At 41.9% G+C, this 16,090-nt stretch overlaps 1 protein-coding gene across 6 annotated transcripts in view; it reads right to left on the bottom strand.

Moving 5' to 3' along the window:
• Cobl (cordon-bleu WH2 repeat protein) overlaps positions 1-16,090 on the bottom strand; it is a 228,969-nt gene that overhangs the window by 27,064 nt on the left and 185,815 nt on the right. For all 6 annotated transcript variants that reach the window (XM_013122711.3, XM_013122714.3, XM_013122712.3 and 3 more), the window contains one exon: positions 5,426-5,735. In XM_013122711.3, coding sequence (XP_012978165.1) covers positions 5,426-5,735 — 310 coding nt within the window. The remainder of the gene's footprint in view (positions 1-5,425; positions 5,736-16,090) is intronic.

Here is a 16,090-nt window from a genome sequence, read left to right as displayed (position 1 = left end):
TGGTCAGATCAGGGCCTCTGCATACAAGGCCAGCACCCTACCAGACAACTGAGTGTTGTCCTCCATGCTTTCCACATTCCTGTGCATTCTAATACTCCTTTGAAGGACAGTACAATACATAGCATGCCTCTAGCTGTTCCTGTAGCTACTGAGTGCTGATGGTTATGAATGTTCAGGGTTCTACATGATGCTGTTTAGAAATGCTCCTGGGGTCACACAGTTTCTAGACTCCAGGTATTATGGTCTGCGCTACACAAATGACTCCTCAAGCTTTTGTGGCCTCAGCTCCCGGAGTTCTAGTTTAGGGATTCAGGGGCTGGATGAGGTAGAATCCAGGGCCCAAGTCCCTCTCCCAGACTCAGTCCACATGCAAGGCCACTTTGAACCACATGTCCTGCAAAGTAGGGGAAGAATTTCTCTCAAGCTGCAACCATGAACCTCACTCCTACCATCCTACCATGTACCAACAAGCTAGGGCTAGGAATGTCCTTAAAGACTTGCCAGGTAGAGAGTGGAGCAATGGACAGGGGGTGGGTGGGAGAGGGGTCCCTCATGACCCACGGAAACTCTACTTCTCTTCACACATAGACACTGCCTTTTAAAAAATCCTCTGAAACTCTGTACATGTATCCAACATGTTCTGACCATTTCCCCCATCCCTTTCTCTCATCCTCCTCAGTTTAGCTGACTCCTTCTTCCCAAGAAACCCCTTTTACTCTCATGTGTTTCATTTCATTTTTACTATTACTTGTGACCCACTGAGTTTTAATTAGTTTAATTAGTGACTATGGATGGGATACTGTTTATCAGAACATGAGCCATGTATCAGCAGCTACGGCACTGAGGAGGGTGACTTCCCCCCTCCCCAGCAACCATCGTTTGTCAACGGCTCCTGTTAGTGTGGGAGGGTGAGGCCTCGTGACCCCCCTCTAAGCATGATGGACAAGCTGCATTTTGTGCAGGTCTTTTGTAGGTGAGCGCAGCTGCTGTGAGTTCCTGGGTACAATGGCCATGTCATGTACAGCAGACAGTGTTTCTCAGCACTCCTACCCTTTGGTCTTACATTCTTTCCACCATCCTTTGTGATGCCAGAGCTATAATGGATTCTCTACTTTGCGAGGCTCTGCATGTGACTGCATTTGGTTCCACTGTTAAGAAAAAGCCCAGTCGGCATGGTCACCTCTCTTATTCATATCTTACACCATTTTTGGCTAACAGAGGCTCCCCAAAGGACTCAGGGTTTATGATGCTGACACACAGACAGATAAACTGCCTGATGATAGCCAGATTGTTCTGTGGTCCACACTTTAGAAACATTGCTAGTCCCACACTTAGTTCTCTCAGAGTGGGAGAGGCAACCTCCCCTTTGCTTCTCCCTTCTCTGCATATTATTTCTCCTCAGACAAAGATGTTATGGTTTGAAGAGGAGGCCGGCAAGCAGAGCTGGGAATGGTCATAGGGTTATCCAAAGAATTCTGTTTCTCTGATTCCTCCATGAATTGTAAATGATAGCGATAGCAACAATGACAGTATCAGTCTCAACTTGTGAAAGCCAACAATATGCCAGGAACTATTCTAAGAGGAAATGCTAAATATCTCAATTTTCCTGAGGAACAATAGAAGAGGGAAGTGAATTTTCAGGCCAATGGCACATGTTAGCCAAGCTATTCTTTGTGAATAAGGAATGCTGGCCCAGGCCATCTACAAAGGACAGGTGGAAGAGATTTGTACGAATTGCAACCATTTTCCTAGGGCAAAGCTAGTGATGAAGCTCACAGAGCCATCCCTGCATTCCCAGAACAAGGGGCCATCACCACATGCATAGTTCACTTGCGTGTGTCTACCTTTTGGTCAGTGTTCCTCTTGGGAACTTACTTTGTGTATCAAGTTTAGAGGATAACAATGGAAAGTTCATGTCCCAATTTTAAGGTGCAGTTTGAATTCAGGGCAGTGAAAAATTTGCAACTTGATCTAGTCAAATGAGTTGACGGAAAAGCAACTCCCCCTTTCAAACTGTATCACACAGAATAAACTGGAAACATGGAAAACACTCCCACTTGCTTTATTGTTTTGAAAGATAGAGCTTTACTCCCAAGCTTCTTAAACTTAAAACCTAGGCTCCAGGGACACTGGGTGGTACTTATCAACACAAGCAGCAATGGAGAAGCAGTCTTAGTAGTAATGAGTGAAGTACACCCTCAGCAGTACCAAATCAAAGCAGTAACTCTACCACGCCAGTGCACAGTAGAGAAAAAGACAGCAGCAGAGGGTGGCCCTCAGTGTTCTTGGATGGGCACTTGGGAGGAAGCAATATTTTTGTCTACATTTTATACATGCAAACCCAGGCAATCCCACCCCCAAATACAGATGATATGGACAAGAGAAAGGAGACAGTAGAGAAAAGCGGGACCTTTTGGGTTTTCGTAGATCATCATTCATCTTTACGTGATGTTCAAGCAGCATTTACTGTGATGGGGGCATGGCAACAGAAGACCCCATGCTAGTGAAGTTGAAAGCCACGTGTCATCCCTATTCCCCCTGCGACTAATCCCATACCAGAGACTTTCTGCATGGCAACTTACTGGAATCCACGCATCCTAGAGTCCTGACCTTCCTTGTTCTGGCAAAGGGTAACTTCTGATGTCCCTAAGCTCTGGGGGTCTGGCATTCAGAGGTGACAGAGAGAGACATGATGTAGTCTGGTCTCATACCATCACTATGCCTCATGTAGGATGAATCCCTTTAGGAACATAAATAACCATCTTAATATTAGTATTTACCAGTGACCTAAATTCTCTATCAAAATTAAATCAAGAACATATAAACAACTTAAATATACCTATAGCCCCTAAGGAAACAGAAAGAGTTATCAATAGTCTCCCAACCAAAGAAATCCAGGCTCAGATGGTTTCAGCGCAGAATTCTACCAGATGTTCAAAGAAGAGCTAATTAATATCAACACTCCTCAAATTATTCCATCCAAAAGAAACAGAAGGATTATTGCCAAACTCTGTTTACAAGGCTACAGTTACCCTGATATTCAAACCACATAAAGACACAACTAAGAAAGAGAATTACAGACCAATTTCCCTCATGAACACAGATGCAATAATACTCATCACTCTTTTTAAGGAGTTACTTAATTTTATGTGCATGAGTGTTTTGACTGCATACATGTATGTGTACATACATACATGTGCATGCCTGGTGCCTGCAAAGGTCAGAAGAGGGTATCGGAGTCCTTAGACTATATTTACAAATAGTTGCTAGTCACCATGTGAGTCTTGTAACTGAAGCCATGTTGTCTGCAAGATCAACAAAAGCGCTAACCACTGAGCAAACCTTCAGGCCTCAGAGTCACCACTTCCATTAAGAGACTCATTTTCTCTCTAGCCACATGACTTCTGCATCTGTACTATGTGTGAACCCTGGCAGGAAGGTGGAACTGAACCATTTTCAAACAGTGTTTAAGGGAGCACTCATCTAAAGACCACATGGAGGCCTTTGTATGGGGATGTCTAAACCTTGTCTGCAAGGTCTTCTAATAATCTACTGAGATTAAGAGGGGAATATTGCAGCTCCCCAAATATTTTTGTACAAGCACTTATTTGAAGTGCTACAGCACAGGAAATATCTGAAGAGTTGTACCTACATCTGAACGTTTACGGATGGGCATTCAGGATAAAAGCACTTCTATAGGAGTCACAGACTAGTGAAGGCACCCTTATATACCTACTTAGGGGAATACCCGAGGACTGGCCACAACGGACTGCACATCTGTTTAGCCTGGTCATGAATGCTTAGGTTACCTAGCAGCATTTTAAATTTGTGAGATGTGAAATACAAATCTAGACATATGGCATACTTCATACACTGTCCACATAAGGTCTATAACCTCCTTTCCAGGTGACAACTAGATCTCCAGGGCTGCTATCTTCAGGGGAAGCCTGCAAGTACTCCACCCCCGCTGTCTGCTCCCCTACTGATGCCCTTTGGCCTCACCCCATGCCAGTTCCAGCACTTGAGTTGATCGTTCTTACACTACAGACATTGCTTACCCTCCACCTGGCAATGCTTTGTATTGCATATTTGGAAATATACACATGATATACCAGGGGCCAAGAATGTATGATTTTTTTTAAAGCAGAGGCAATTTTTGCCAAAAATTTAACCTCCTCCAACCTATAATTTTTCATTTCATGAAGGGAGAGAGCTGAGGTCATCTCTTGAGGGGATAACTTAGTGTCTCGGTCAGGATTAGAGAGCAGAGTGACTTTCCTTCTTCACCCAGCTGTCAAGACGAATAAGGCCAGAGAGAGGACAGTGATAGGGACCAGTGCTACACAGAGTGGTCTGGAGTGGTGTAGCTACTGAAACTTTCTGTCAAGCCAGGGAGGAAGTGGATCCTGATGAAAAACCAGACTCTTTTCGCAGCATGCATGAAAATGAACCACAGACCGAGGAGCTCCCTGATGGGAGAAAGCAACAGCATTTCAGCCAACTAAGACCCTGGGGTAATAGGAATAATCCCTTAAATATGCAGAGACTATTTACATTTGGAAGGTAAGGACACACTCAACCATGTGACATAAGGAAATTATTGTACAATTTAAAGTAACAATATTAAATTCAAACTGTAGACTTAGAAACTCCTCACGGTCTAATAGCCAGTGAAGAAATTACTAGTTTAAAAGTGATAAAGCATACGATTTTCTTAAAAAAAAAAGGATAAAGTACACAAAAACAATTTATAAAAAGGATTATCAAATTGTTAGTAAACAGATTATATAGTCAACTTACTATCCAAGAACTATAAATTGAAGACACTTGAGATGCTATTTGACACCCACAAGATCAACAAAGCTTACATGTCTACTAACCACAAACACTAGTGTAGACATGGAATGGCAGGGTACTACAGCCACACAGAGCATCTATTTGCTGATATTCCATGTAGTTGATGGATTTTTCTGATGATCTAATTTCTCCTCTGGAAAACTCTCTATATTAAACAGAAACATACATGTTGTTTGCTTATTGTTTCCAGTCCTGAAAACATGGAATGACTGAGTCCATTGATAAAAAAGATAAATACATGAATGGACAATGTATGTGTTATCAAGGGTGACTCTTAACATTGTTGAGTGGAAGAGTATATCACAAGTAGGGTGCTGTTGGATCCCATGTCAAGGCGCACTAAACATTCTAATGCATGGTTTACAAGCATCCTCATGTCTACACACAGCATGAAGACAGAACTGGAGATAACAAATAGCAAATTAGGTGGGGACATGTCTGTGGAAGGCACCTGGCACTGGGGTATCAATGGTCATTATTTGGGTCACCCTGACACAGGATTCTTTCTTTCATTGCAAACTAGGAGGTGGGTGTAGGCGGCTCCACCTCCAGCTAGTCTGTGACTCACCTTATAATTGAGTTCCCAGAGCCATTTTTCCCCCATGATGGGCTCTTTTGAGGACCCAGTTCTGGAGTTCCAGCTAGGTCCTGGTCGCTGCAGTCCTCCTGGTCTGTGGACCACTTATCCTTAGACCTCATGCTGTCTTGTTGTGAGTCCAGAGAGATGACATCTGAAGGAGAGCTCATCACCCCCGAATCTTCTGTTGTATCCTCTGATGCAAAACAGCTGCCCACAGATGCTGTCTCCTCAGCCTCTGGTAGCACCTGTGAGACTCCACCCATGCTGCAGTGGCTGCCAGGCCCCAGGGGCAAGCTCACTGGAGAGGGCACACAAAGACAGGTCAACACAAGCCACTGGCGGTATCATGCTTCCTAACGTGAAATCTGTGATCAAGGAGATTTAAGTAAGGAAGACCCTCTGCCAAACAAATAGCCTCTTCTGGAAACATTTTAACTCTGAAGAGGCCTTATGTGTATACATAATTGAATGTAAACTTTCCCATAGAAACTGCCACTTGATCAATTAGTCTTTTGTTTATTTATTTTTGTGGTACTGGGGATTTATACAGGGCAGGACATTGCACATGCTTGGCAAGTGCCCAACCAAGGAGCTACATATTCAAACCCTTAATTAGCCCCTTAAACATATATCCATCCTCTAGGCAATTATGGTGATTAAATATTCAAACTAGTGATAATGAATGCAATTGTTTGTAGTCTGACTCTTGATTAAAATAACTTCACATATATGCACACACACATATATATACACATATGTATATAACAATAATTAATGAAAAAACAGGATCATGGAACTTGAAAAAGAGTAAGTAAGGGTTTGGAGGGAGGGAAAGGGAAGGGAGAAATGAAGTTAATTATAATTTCAAAAATAAAAGAAATAATAAAAATGACTTCCTTAAACAAGCAAAGAAACACTAATAATAAACAGAAGTCGGACTGACAGCCTCCAAAACTATACAGAGAAACCCTGTCTCGTAAAAACCAAAAAAAAAAAAAAAATAAAGAGGACTTCTGACCAGCAGACTCAGAGAATGGTGCTGGAAATGTGGTCTTCATGTTCATAACATTGTTCTTCAACATTTGAACCTATCTTCACTTTTAGACTTGGGACAATATAAGTTTTTATGTACATAAGAGATGAACTTGGAAGGGAAGGTAAAATTAAAAGGTATCAAAACCCAAGTGCCAGTGGTTGATCCACGAGCATTAAGAAAATACATTCTGGGGCATGATGTAGAGAGCTGTGTGTGACTTCCTGTTGACTTTAGAGTTTGTCTCTATTGAGACCTGGTAGGGAACACTGCAGTCATCCTGCTAATCAGAGACATCTTAATACCAGTAATGCAAGGTCACCCTTTCTCTCGCTGAGTATCAGAAAGCTTCATGCATAGATCTGGGAGTTTGCATGGTAGCAGTTCACCACTCTAGATGAGTTGTACTACACTAGGATGGCAGTTGATTCAGTAGACATATGTTCTAGATCTAAAGATTTGAGCCTAGAACCAGGTACTGTGTTTCAAAGTCAATCCCCTTCCCATAGGCAGCACCTGAAATTGTGGCGTTGATGCAGGCTGCAGGTGTGTGCAAATGCACCCTCCAATGACATTAATGTGCATTAATATGTTTCACACTCCACATATCAAACATTATATCTCAAAGCAACTAACAGCATGTAGTCAACAAACGGGAGGAAAATCCCTTTGTGTGTTGCTTTATGTGAGACTTGAACAATAAAAATCATTAAAATGAACATTTATAAGAACATAAATTTCACAGAAAGAGCTCAAAGAAGGTGGAGAACCACAGGGGATGGGGTGGGAGAGGCACCAATGCGGAAGGCAATGCACTAAATTTCAGAGCGCTGCTGAACAAGAGTTGTTCCCATTCCTTTTTAGGCTGTCTGGAGCTCAGCATCCTCCTGCCTCAGCCTCTTCAGTGGTGTGATGGAATTATAGGTGTGCAGCCCCATGCCCAGCTGCAAAACTTAACAGGGCAGACTGAAGAAGAAACATCTGTGTGTGGTAGCTAATGTAAACTTGACAGGGATCCAGGATCACTTAGGAGACAAATCTCAGGGTATGTCTGTGAAGGAGTCTCTAGATTGGGTTAAATGACATAATTGAGGCAGGTAGATTCACCTTAAGTCTGGGTGACATCATTCTAGGGTGCTAGAATGTATAAAAATAGCAAGCTGAGCACCAACATTCATTTCTGTATCATGAGTTCTGATGCAAGATAACCAGATACCTGGTGCTGTAGCTGCCATGCCTTCCCCACCACAATGGGCTATACCCCAGAACTGCAAGTTTCCTTCCTTTGCCTTTTCAGGAATTTTACCACAGACACGAGAAAAGTAACTAATACACACGGACTTATGTAGCCTGCAATTTTTCTTGCCCATGAGTTGGTCATAAGATTTAGGATTATTCTCTGCTCTCCCCATACAGCCTTTGGTTGGCACATATGTCACTTACTCCAGACATCAATCTCATTTAGAACAGTGATACTATGAGGCTAATGAATCAGACTTCAGAGAGAGAGACAGAGAGAGAGAGAGAGAGAGAGAGAGAGAGAGAGAGAGAGAGGGGAGGGAGGGAGGGAGGGAGGGAGGGAAGGAGGGAGGGAGGGAGAGAGAGAGAGACAGAGAGTCTGCTAGCTGCCATTCATTTCTTCCTTACCTTGACTTTCTTGTTGCTCTGTTTGGTCATAGGGATCAATCTCAAGTTCTCAAGCTTGTGTAACTAACATTTTACTTAGTATTAACTGAGCTATTTCTCTAGTTCCCAACCATATTGTGATCTTTAACTTTTTATTTTTTGACATTTTAAACATGTACAAGTGATCAAAACACATGTATAAATTGTCAACTAAAGTACATGACAAATGATGAAAACACACGTATAAATTGTCAACCAAAATACATGTACAAGATTAGACAACTACTCTCAGTTCTCTACTTGTTCATTTATACATGTCTTTCACAAAGTAATCAGGGAGAAATATCAAAGCCTAAATATCAATCTCTTCAAGGTAGACAATTCCTGATCTATGATGATTCAGCTTTAAAATCTTCAAATCGAGTATGATACAAAGATGACAAATATTCATTTGGAATGGCATTTTGAATCCTAATCACTGTTGGGGGTCCCTGCTGTGATCCAAGGCTCTCTTGTGATGTTGCATAGCAACAGTGAGTAGCAGCTCCCAGTTAGCCACAGGCTAAGGAAGTGAACCACCAGTATTCAATATCATATGGTGCTGACAGGCTTGTAGGTCAGATGTAGCAAATCCATTTCCATTTCTAATACTTCAAATTTCCTTATGTTCCTCAATATGAATTTCTATCAGTCAAGTAGAATGTTTAATTACAATGGATTCATTTTTTATTGTTGTTTTGACCAACAAAGGGATATTTTTTACATCATATTTTTGTTTCACTAGTCATCAAGAAAGGAGAGTCCTCAAGAGTTGACTTCACTAAGTTTATATGGGCTAGATGAAAAAGAACAAAAATCTCTATGTCCCACACTGAGGCTTGTGGGGTCCATACACAAAACAGAGGCAGCAACTGATGTTTGTCCTTCATCTCAACCTACACTGTCTTAGTTCTCTGTTATATGTCCTGGAACAAAGGGAAAATAAGGCAAATGCTTCTGGTGCAAAATCATGATGCACTTCAATGCGTTTTTATCTGTCTCCTGAATAATATAAGCAACCACGCTCCTCTCCCTTTTAAAGCAACACTTGATAATTACCATCATGAATTCAAGTGATTACAATAAGTTGCAACAGTTCTACTGTATTATAAATATTGTTTCCACATAAAAGTTTAATTCATTAAAAATTGCAATACAAAGATTAAAAATGCTATATTTTTATGATCAACACCTTATATAGAAAAATGAACAAAAAAATCCTTCTCTAATAGTCAGGGCTTTAGGCCGCATCTCTTACTCCTTGAATTAATTTCTATTCCATAGCCCAACAAAATCTTATCTTAACTGAATATACTTTTTACTCAAAATATATTTTAAGCAAATTTTCTGTAACATATGTTCATAAATGAAAGGTAAACTTTTATATCTTTCCATTGTAAGGTAATACCATCAAATTCTTCTTTTGTGTACTGAGTTATTGCCACAAAGAATAGTAGTGAAGAAAATCCGCATAAATCTCTCTTTTTTTCCTGTGATGCTAGGTATCAACTTCAGGATCTTGTAGACAAGCAATCTACCTCTGGGCTACATCCCCAACTAAAAAATACACTAAAATGGTGTCATTTATTAAATAAAATAGTACAATGCTGCACAGGCATCTTAAACAATGAAGCAAATTGGGGCTTTTTCTCTCCCATTCATTGCTTAGAAATGTTTAGAGTTCTTATTGTTAAAATGAGGCAGAGTTTAGCATATATTCAATTCATAACTTTCATTTTTATCAGATACAAGCACCAAAAAAAGCAGAGGGGGAAAGAAAGCAATTTTCTTATAGCTACATCATTCCACTCAATTTTAAAAAGCTCTTCTTCTGTAATATGCCAAAAATAATGGACCTGTCACAAAAATTATGCTTAATGATCTATAATTGGGCAGCAGAGTAAGGTCCTTTATCAATTTGGTTGGATAGAAGAACTAGAAAAAACATGATATTAAAAGGATTTGTCATCACTGGTGTTATATATCTGCTCTACCGTATGTCAGTATCTTCACTGGTTTAGTTAGGTCCTGAGGGGAAGCCTTGTCTACTGCAGGAAACTGTGCCCTAGTGAGGTTCCCAGTGGTTAAGGAGATTGTCTGTGGTTGTAAGGGAGAAGAACCTTGGCAAAGCTTGGGAAGAAGACATGGAATGATGCAGGAGTTTTCATTACAGCAGTTCTTGAAAAGGTAGAGAACACCCAGAAAAGGGTTCCTTTGGAAGTCCTGGAGGTCTCTGAGGGAAGCACATGACTCGTTAAAGCCACATATAAGTGCAGTGTGGCAGCTGAAGATCTGAGGTGATGAAGTCAATAGAGAACAGGAAACACAGTGAGTGTAACATTCATATAAATAGGGGAGTCAGGAAGCTGACTACTGAACCAGGATTTGGAGCAAATTTGTTGGAAGGTAGAAACGAACAGTCTGATGAGAGGTGGGCAAAACCACAGGCATCTGGAAATGCTGGGTACTGCTAATTGTCCAAGGCTCCAGTGTCTCATGTTACATATACGACTACATGTACACACATGTGCAAATATTCTAGTGGGACACAGAGAGTGCTCCAAATAGTGTCTTCAAATGCTGTGATCTCTTCTCATCAATTCTCATAGTTATCATGAAGTAAAGTTGACTTATTACTCTTCAAAACTATATTCTCTTTATCCTGATAGAAACTGTTTAGTATCTCATCCTAATGTTGGGGACTGCTAGAACCTTGAACAAAATGGAGTCTGTCAACCGTTTCTTGGCCTTCCGCCTACGTGACTGCGAGCACACATGCCCTTGAGACAAAGGAAAAGGCTAACCATTAAAGTTAAATTTACACAGGGCAGCCCACCCGCCTAGCCAGGGGAAATACCCTTACAGAGCAATTGTCTTTGTTAACAAGATTATAGCGTTCTGCTGTACACTTCCTACCCCTCCCTAATTCCTGCACCTGACTTACGCTGACAAGCATTTGTGGAATGCAACTAATGACTGATGGAAAATTACAGCTTTGTCTTTACCGTATTTGGTGTATATTTGAATTGAGACTTGATTGACATGCTTGTACCACCCCCTGAGGTCCTTCCTCTATAAATTCCAGCGCGCCCCAAAAAATAAAGGCTCTTGATCAGCGAACGTTGTCTTGAGCCTGTTTCCATTAACCTCTTGAAGTTCACTTTCCAGATCGGATCTGCTCGTGAAGGCCCACTAAATTAGTAGCGACCCTCATCACCTCACCCCCGCGGGTCGGGGGTCCCTTCCCGGGGGTCGCAACTGTAAGGCGATTTAATCCCCCTGCCAGACTGCTTACTTCTGGCCCACCACCGCTTAATCCCCTTTGTTCACGCAGTTGGTGCAACCTCCTGCATATCCAGTTTACGGCTGCAGGAAAAAGGTTCCTCTGGGAAGGTTCCCGAGGCGCTTACTGGGGTCTACGCCTATATGTTTCTGGCACGGACCCAGGCCTCACCTTTTCCATTAGACTTTTGAAAGAAATCCCTTCCTTTCGCCCTATTGCTGTTGGCCCTAATCCTTTTTTATACCCCTCTGGTGGTGGCTCATTCCGACCCAAGGCTGCCGCCCCTCGCCCTCTTCCTAATCTCCATTCTCCAGCTCCCGCTGCTGCCACCACTGTTTATCAACCCACCATGCCCGCCGGTCCAGTCTCCACCGCGGACCTCATCCTTCAGATGGTCAATGCCTCAGCCCTGGCACTCTCCAACACCACCTATGAGCGCTGCTGGATTTGCTATTCGCCCATCCCTCCATTCTACGAAGGAATTGCAGCCTTCGGCTCACCCATCTACACCAACGACACCAATCTGCTTCGCTGGGGCACGCAGCCACAACCACGCGGCATGACCTTAGGACAGGTCGTGGGATCTGGACTCTGCCTTTTGGGACCACGTATGCTTCCCCCCCACCCCGCTGTTAGAAGCATGTACTCAAACCATGCAAGTTGCTGCTCATGCTTCCTTTCTTATTGCCCCCAACCTCACCTTTTTTGCTTGCTCCACAGGGTTATCCCCACATATTATTGTAGATGTTTTCCTTGCGCACAAGGACTACTGCGTCCTTGTTGTACTTGTGCCCAAATTGACTGTTCGCCCTGAATCTGATTTATTGCCCCAAAGTGATCCAACTGTAACTCTCTCTCGCCAAAAAAGAGAGCCGGTCACCGCCCTCACATTAGCCATATTGGTTGGTCTGGGTGCAGCAGGTGCTGGCACAGGAATTTACTCCCTAATCCAGACAAAGGACTCTGTTAATGCTCTAACCCGCACTGTTATTAGAGACGTAGATGAGCTAAAAAGAGGTTTAGATTACTTGGAACAAACTGTTGGTTCCTTAGCTGAAGTGGTACAACAAAACCGCCGAGGTCTCGACCTCGCCTTTTTGCGGGAGGGAGGAGTTTGTGCCGCCCTTAAAGAGGAATGTTGCTTTTTCAAAGACAAATCAGGATTAGTTAGAGATAGTATCAGAAGAGTTGAACAGAGTCTGGAAGAAACAAAAAGAAATTTGGATCAAAGTGAATCTTGGTACAAAAATTGGTTTTCTACCTCTCCCTGGCTATCGACTTTGCTGCCTAGTTTGTTAGGACCTTTTATTGGCCTTATGTTACTTATTTCCTTTGGTCCTTGGGCATTTCGTCGCCTTACTGGTTTTGTTAAAAATCAGGTTGATGAGGCTACCAAAAATTCAGTTCAGGTTCACTATCAGCAGCTCTCTCAACAAGACCCCGAAGAACCTGAGGCTGTAGACAAACCTACATTCCAGCCTTTGAGCTTTCAGGAGTTTGAGTACCTGGCCAACCGCCCGCGTTCACTCTGCTCCAGGCTGTGGAGATGCTTAAGACGGGGATAGCTTGGTGCCAGAATCTGGGAGCAAACATGGCTCTCTAAACATTGCCGGCAAAAACTTAATTCGTATCCTCTCTCGCCATGTCCAGAACTGGAAGCCCACCAGGTAACCTAAGCCAGGCACTTCACCCAACTGCTCTCTTCTTTTACTATATAGAAAAGGGGGAGATGTTGGGGACTGCTAGAACCTTGAACAAAATGGAGTCTGTCAACCGTTTCTTGGCCTTCCGCCTACGTGACTGCGAGCACACATGCCCTTGAGACAAAGGAAAAGGCTAACCATTAAAGTTAAATTTACACAGGGCAGCCCACCCGCCTAGCCAGGGGAAATACCCTTACAGAGCAATTGTCTTTGTTAACAAGATTATAGCGTTCTGCTGTACACTTCCTACCCCTCCCTAATTCCTGCACCTGACTTACGCTGACAAGCATTTGTGGAATGCAACTAATGACTGATGGAAAATTACAGCTTTGTCTTTACCGTATTTGGTGTATATTTGAATTGAGACTTGATTGACATGCTTGTACCACCCCCTGAGGTCCTTCCTCTATAAATTCCAGCGCGCCCCAAAAAATAAAGGCTCTTGATCAGCGAACGTTGTCTTGAGCCTGTTTCCATTAACCTCTTGAAGTTCACTTTCCAGATCGGATCTGCTCGTGAAGGCCCACTAAATTAGTAGCGACCCTCATCACCTCACCCCCGCGGGTCGGGGGTCCCTTCCCGGGGGTCGCAACCTAATGTCATTGTCAATTCATCCAGAGACGTGGGCCTCTGAAGACCATCCCATGGTGAAGGTAGCAAGTACAGGCAACTCAACATAGACCATGGCCGTGTTCAGAAGAAGAAATGATAAAGACTTGGACAGCATCAATGGACCAAAACATAGAACTGGTTATCTTAAGAGTCAAAAATTATTCTTTGCATCAACCCATACTTATTCCTTCAGAGCATGAACTACGTCTAGTCCTAGAATCCTAATGTACCCATTAGAGTTTCAGCCTGAGAAAACACAAACATACTTAATTATAATACAGAGCTACTTTTTCACTGTTGTTACATTTTTGTAGCCTCTTTTCATTTTCTGCCTGAGTCCGTTGTGCCCAATCAACTCTAGTCACAGAAGATAGTAAAAGATTAAACAAAATATGGTTAATGTGAAAAGCATGGTTATAATAACTAGTTCAATGATGGATATGTGTTCGAAACTGGGCATATCAAAATCTTCTTACAACAACTCCATCAGAATTATTGAAGACGCTGGTTCCATTCGTCTGTGACAAATGAATTGGACGTGAGTTCTGGATAAGTTCTGGCCATGTTAGACTAGCACATGGTTTAAGAAGCATGGCACTAAAAAAATTTCAGTCCATGAAGCTATCATAATATGGTAAAGGCTTATCTTGTAGAATTCCAAGTGATATAAGACACACACACACACACACACACACACATATACTTGATTAAGTCATTCAAGATATAGTTGTTTCTTAGAAAGAAAAAGTTATATCTCATGAATGTTTACATTTCTTTGACTGAAGATACACATATTTTTCATGATGGTGTTTCTATTGTAGAAACCTTTATTTTCAAAGTACAGTGATTTGACAGTCATACAACATATGCCTTAACTTTGCTAGACTTATTTATTTGTATCACATATGATATAATCCAATTTAGGATATTCTTGAGTAAGCCTGGAGAACACCTTGGCAGCCTTTCTTTGTCAGACAGCGGGTTCACTGAGTCCTTACTTGACTTTGTGTATGGAGTGAGCACAGTGTGATTGAGGCAAATCTTCCTTCCTGGCTTCTCTGTTTCTAGCACCTTGCCCAATACATGAGAACCTGTATGCTAAAATGATTTGTTTACTCAGTCTACATGCAGAAGGTTGAAAGATTTTTAAATTTTATTGTAAATATTTGCAAAAAATTCACATACCAAAATTAACCAGATTATATCTAAATACTACGCAACTCAATGAACTTCTATACAGTTACAGTAGCTGTTCAGAATGGAGGCTGTAGAGCTTCATATTGGATTTTATACTCTTACCATCAAATATATTTTCATGGACTTATCTACCACCACAAAGGAAAAATCTACAGAGTTATAACTAGAAAACAATTAGCTTTATATTTATATTTCTCAAATTGTGTACTAGAGCATGCATCCCACACCCACATATATACTGAGAAAATAACTGAATAGATGTAATGTTTTTAAAGTTCAACGAATAAATGGAGGGTACATGTGACATAAACACTCTGCTAGGCTCAGAAAAGGGGCAAGCACAGATTAAAATAAATCACAACAGTTCACTTAGGTAAGTTTTACATCAAGCAAGGTTCTTTCACCAAGAAAATATAATCTGAGCTTTACTAGGATATTTTCATTTACATTTTTAAGCTGAATGATCTTTTATATTCAATGGAACAAATTACAGTCACATATATCCAACATCTTCAAAGCATTTGAAAGTACTTTTTAATAAAAACACTTCAACTCTTTAAGTACTGCTGTGGCCTCACCTCTACATGGAACAGGAAGACTGGGAGTGGAGGGCTGTTGCTGCTGCCAAGAAACAAAGGAAGCCCTCGTTTCCACTGTAAAAATAGAAACCCTGCTTCCAGGTTGTCTACTGTATGAAAGCACATGACTTTTATTTAATCAACACCTCAGAAAATTGACCTTTGGGACTTGCCAAGTTGCTAAGGGGCTTAATTTGGAAGTGACCGACTCAGGTCTGCCACAGCACGGGTGAGTCATCTGCCACACGGACAAGGAAATCTATGGAAACCGTCACCTGCGGCACTTTAAGCTTTCCCACATTCTAGCTCTCGTCATTAGGGCTCGAGGAACAGTGTTTGGGGTCTACTTCTGCACAGCTGCCCACGACACACCACAGAGCTACCACTCCTAAACTCAATTTCATATAAAATTGGCCAAATAGAGAACATTTTCGCACGTTATTTTGAACTGTTGTTGGAGATTTCACCTATTACAGTAGTGGTTCCCAACCTATGGGTCATGACTTCTTTGGGGACTGAAAGACCCTTTCACAGGGTTGTCTAAGATCACCCTGCATATTAGATGTTTACATTAAGATTCAT

Source organism: Mesocricetus auratus, unplaced genomic scaffold (genome assembly GCF_017639785.1).
Source record: "Mesocricetus auratus isolate SY011 unplaced genomic scaffold, BCM_Maur_2.0 Super-Scaffold_100006, whole genome shotgun sequence".
Lineage (NCBI taxonomy): Eukaryota > Metazoa > Chordata > Mammalia > Rodentia > Cricetidae > Mesocricetus > Mesocricetus auratus.
This window is presented reverse-complemented; position numbering and strand designations above follow the sequence as displayed.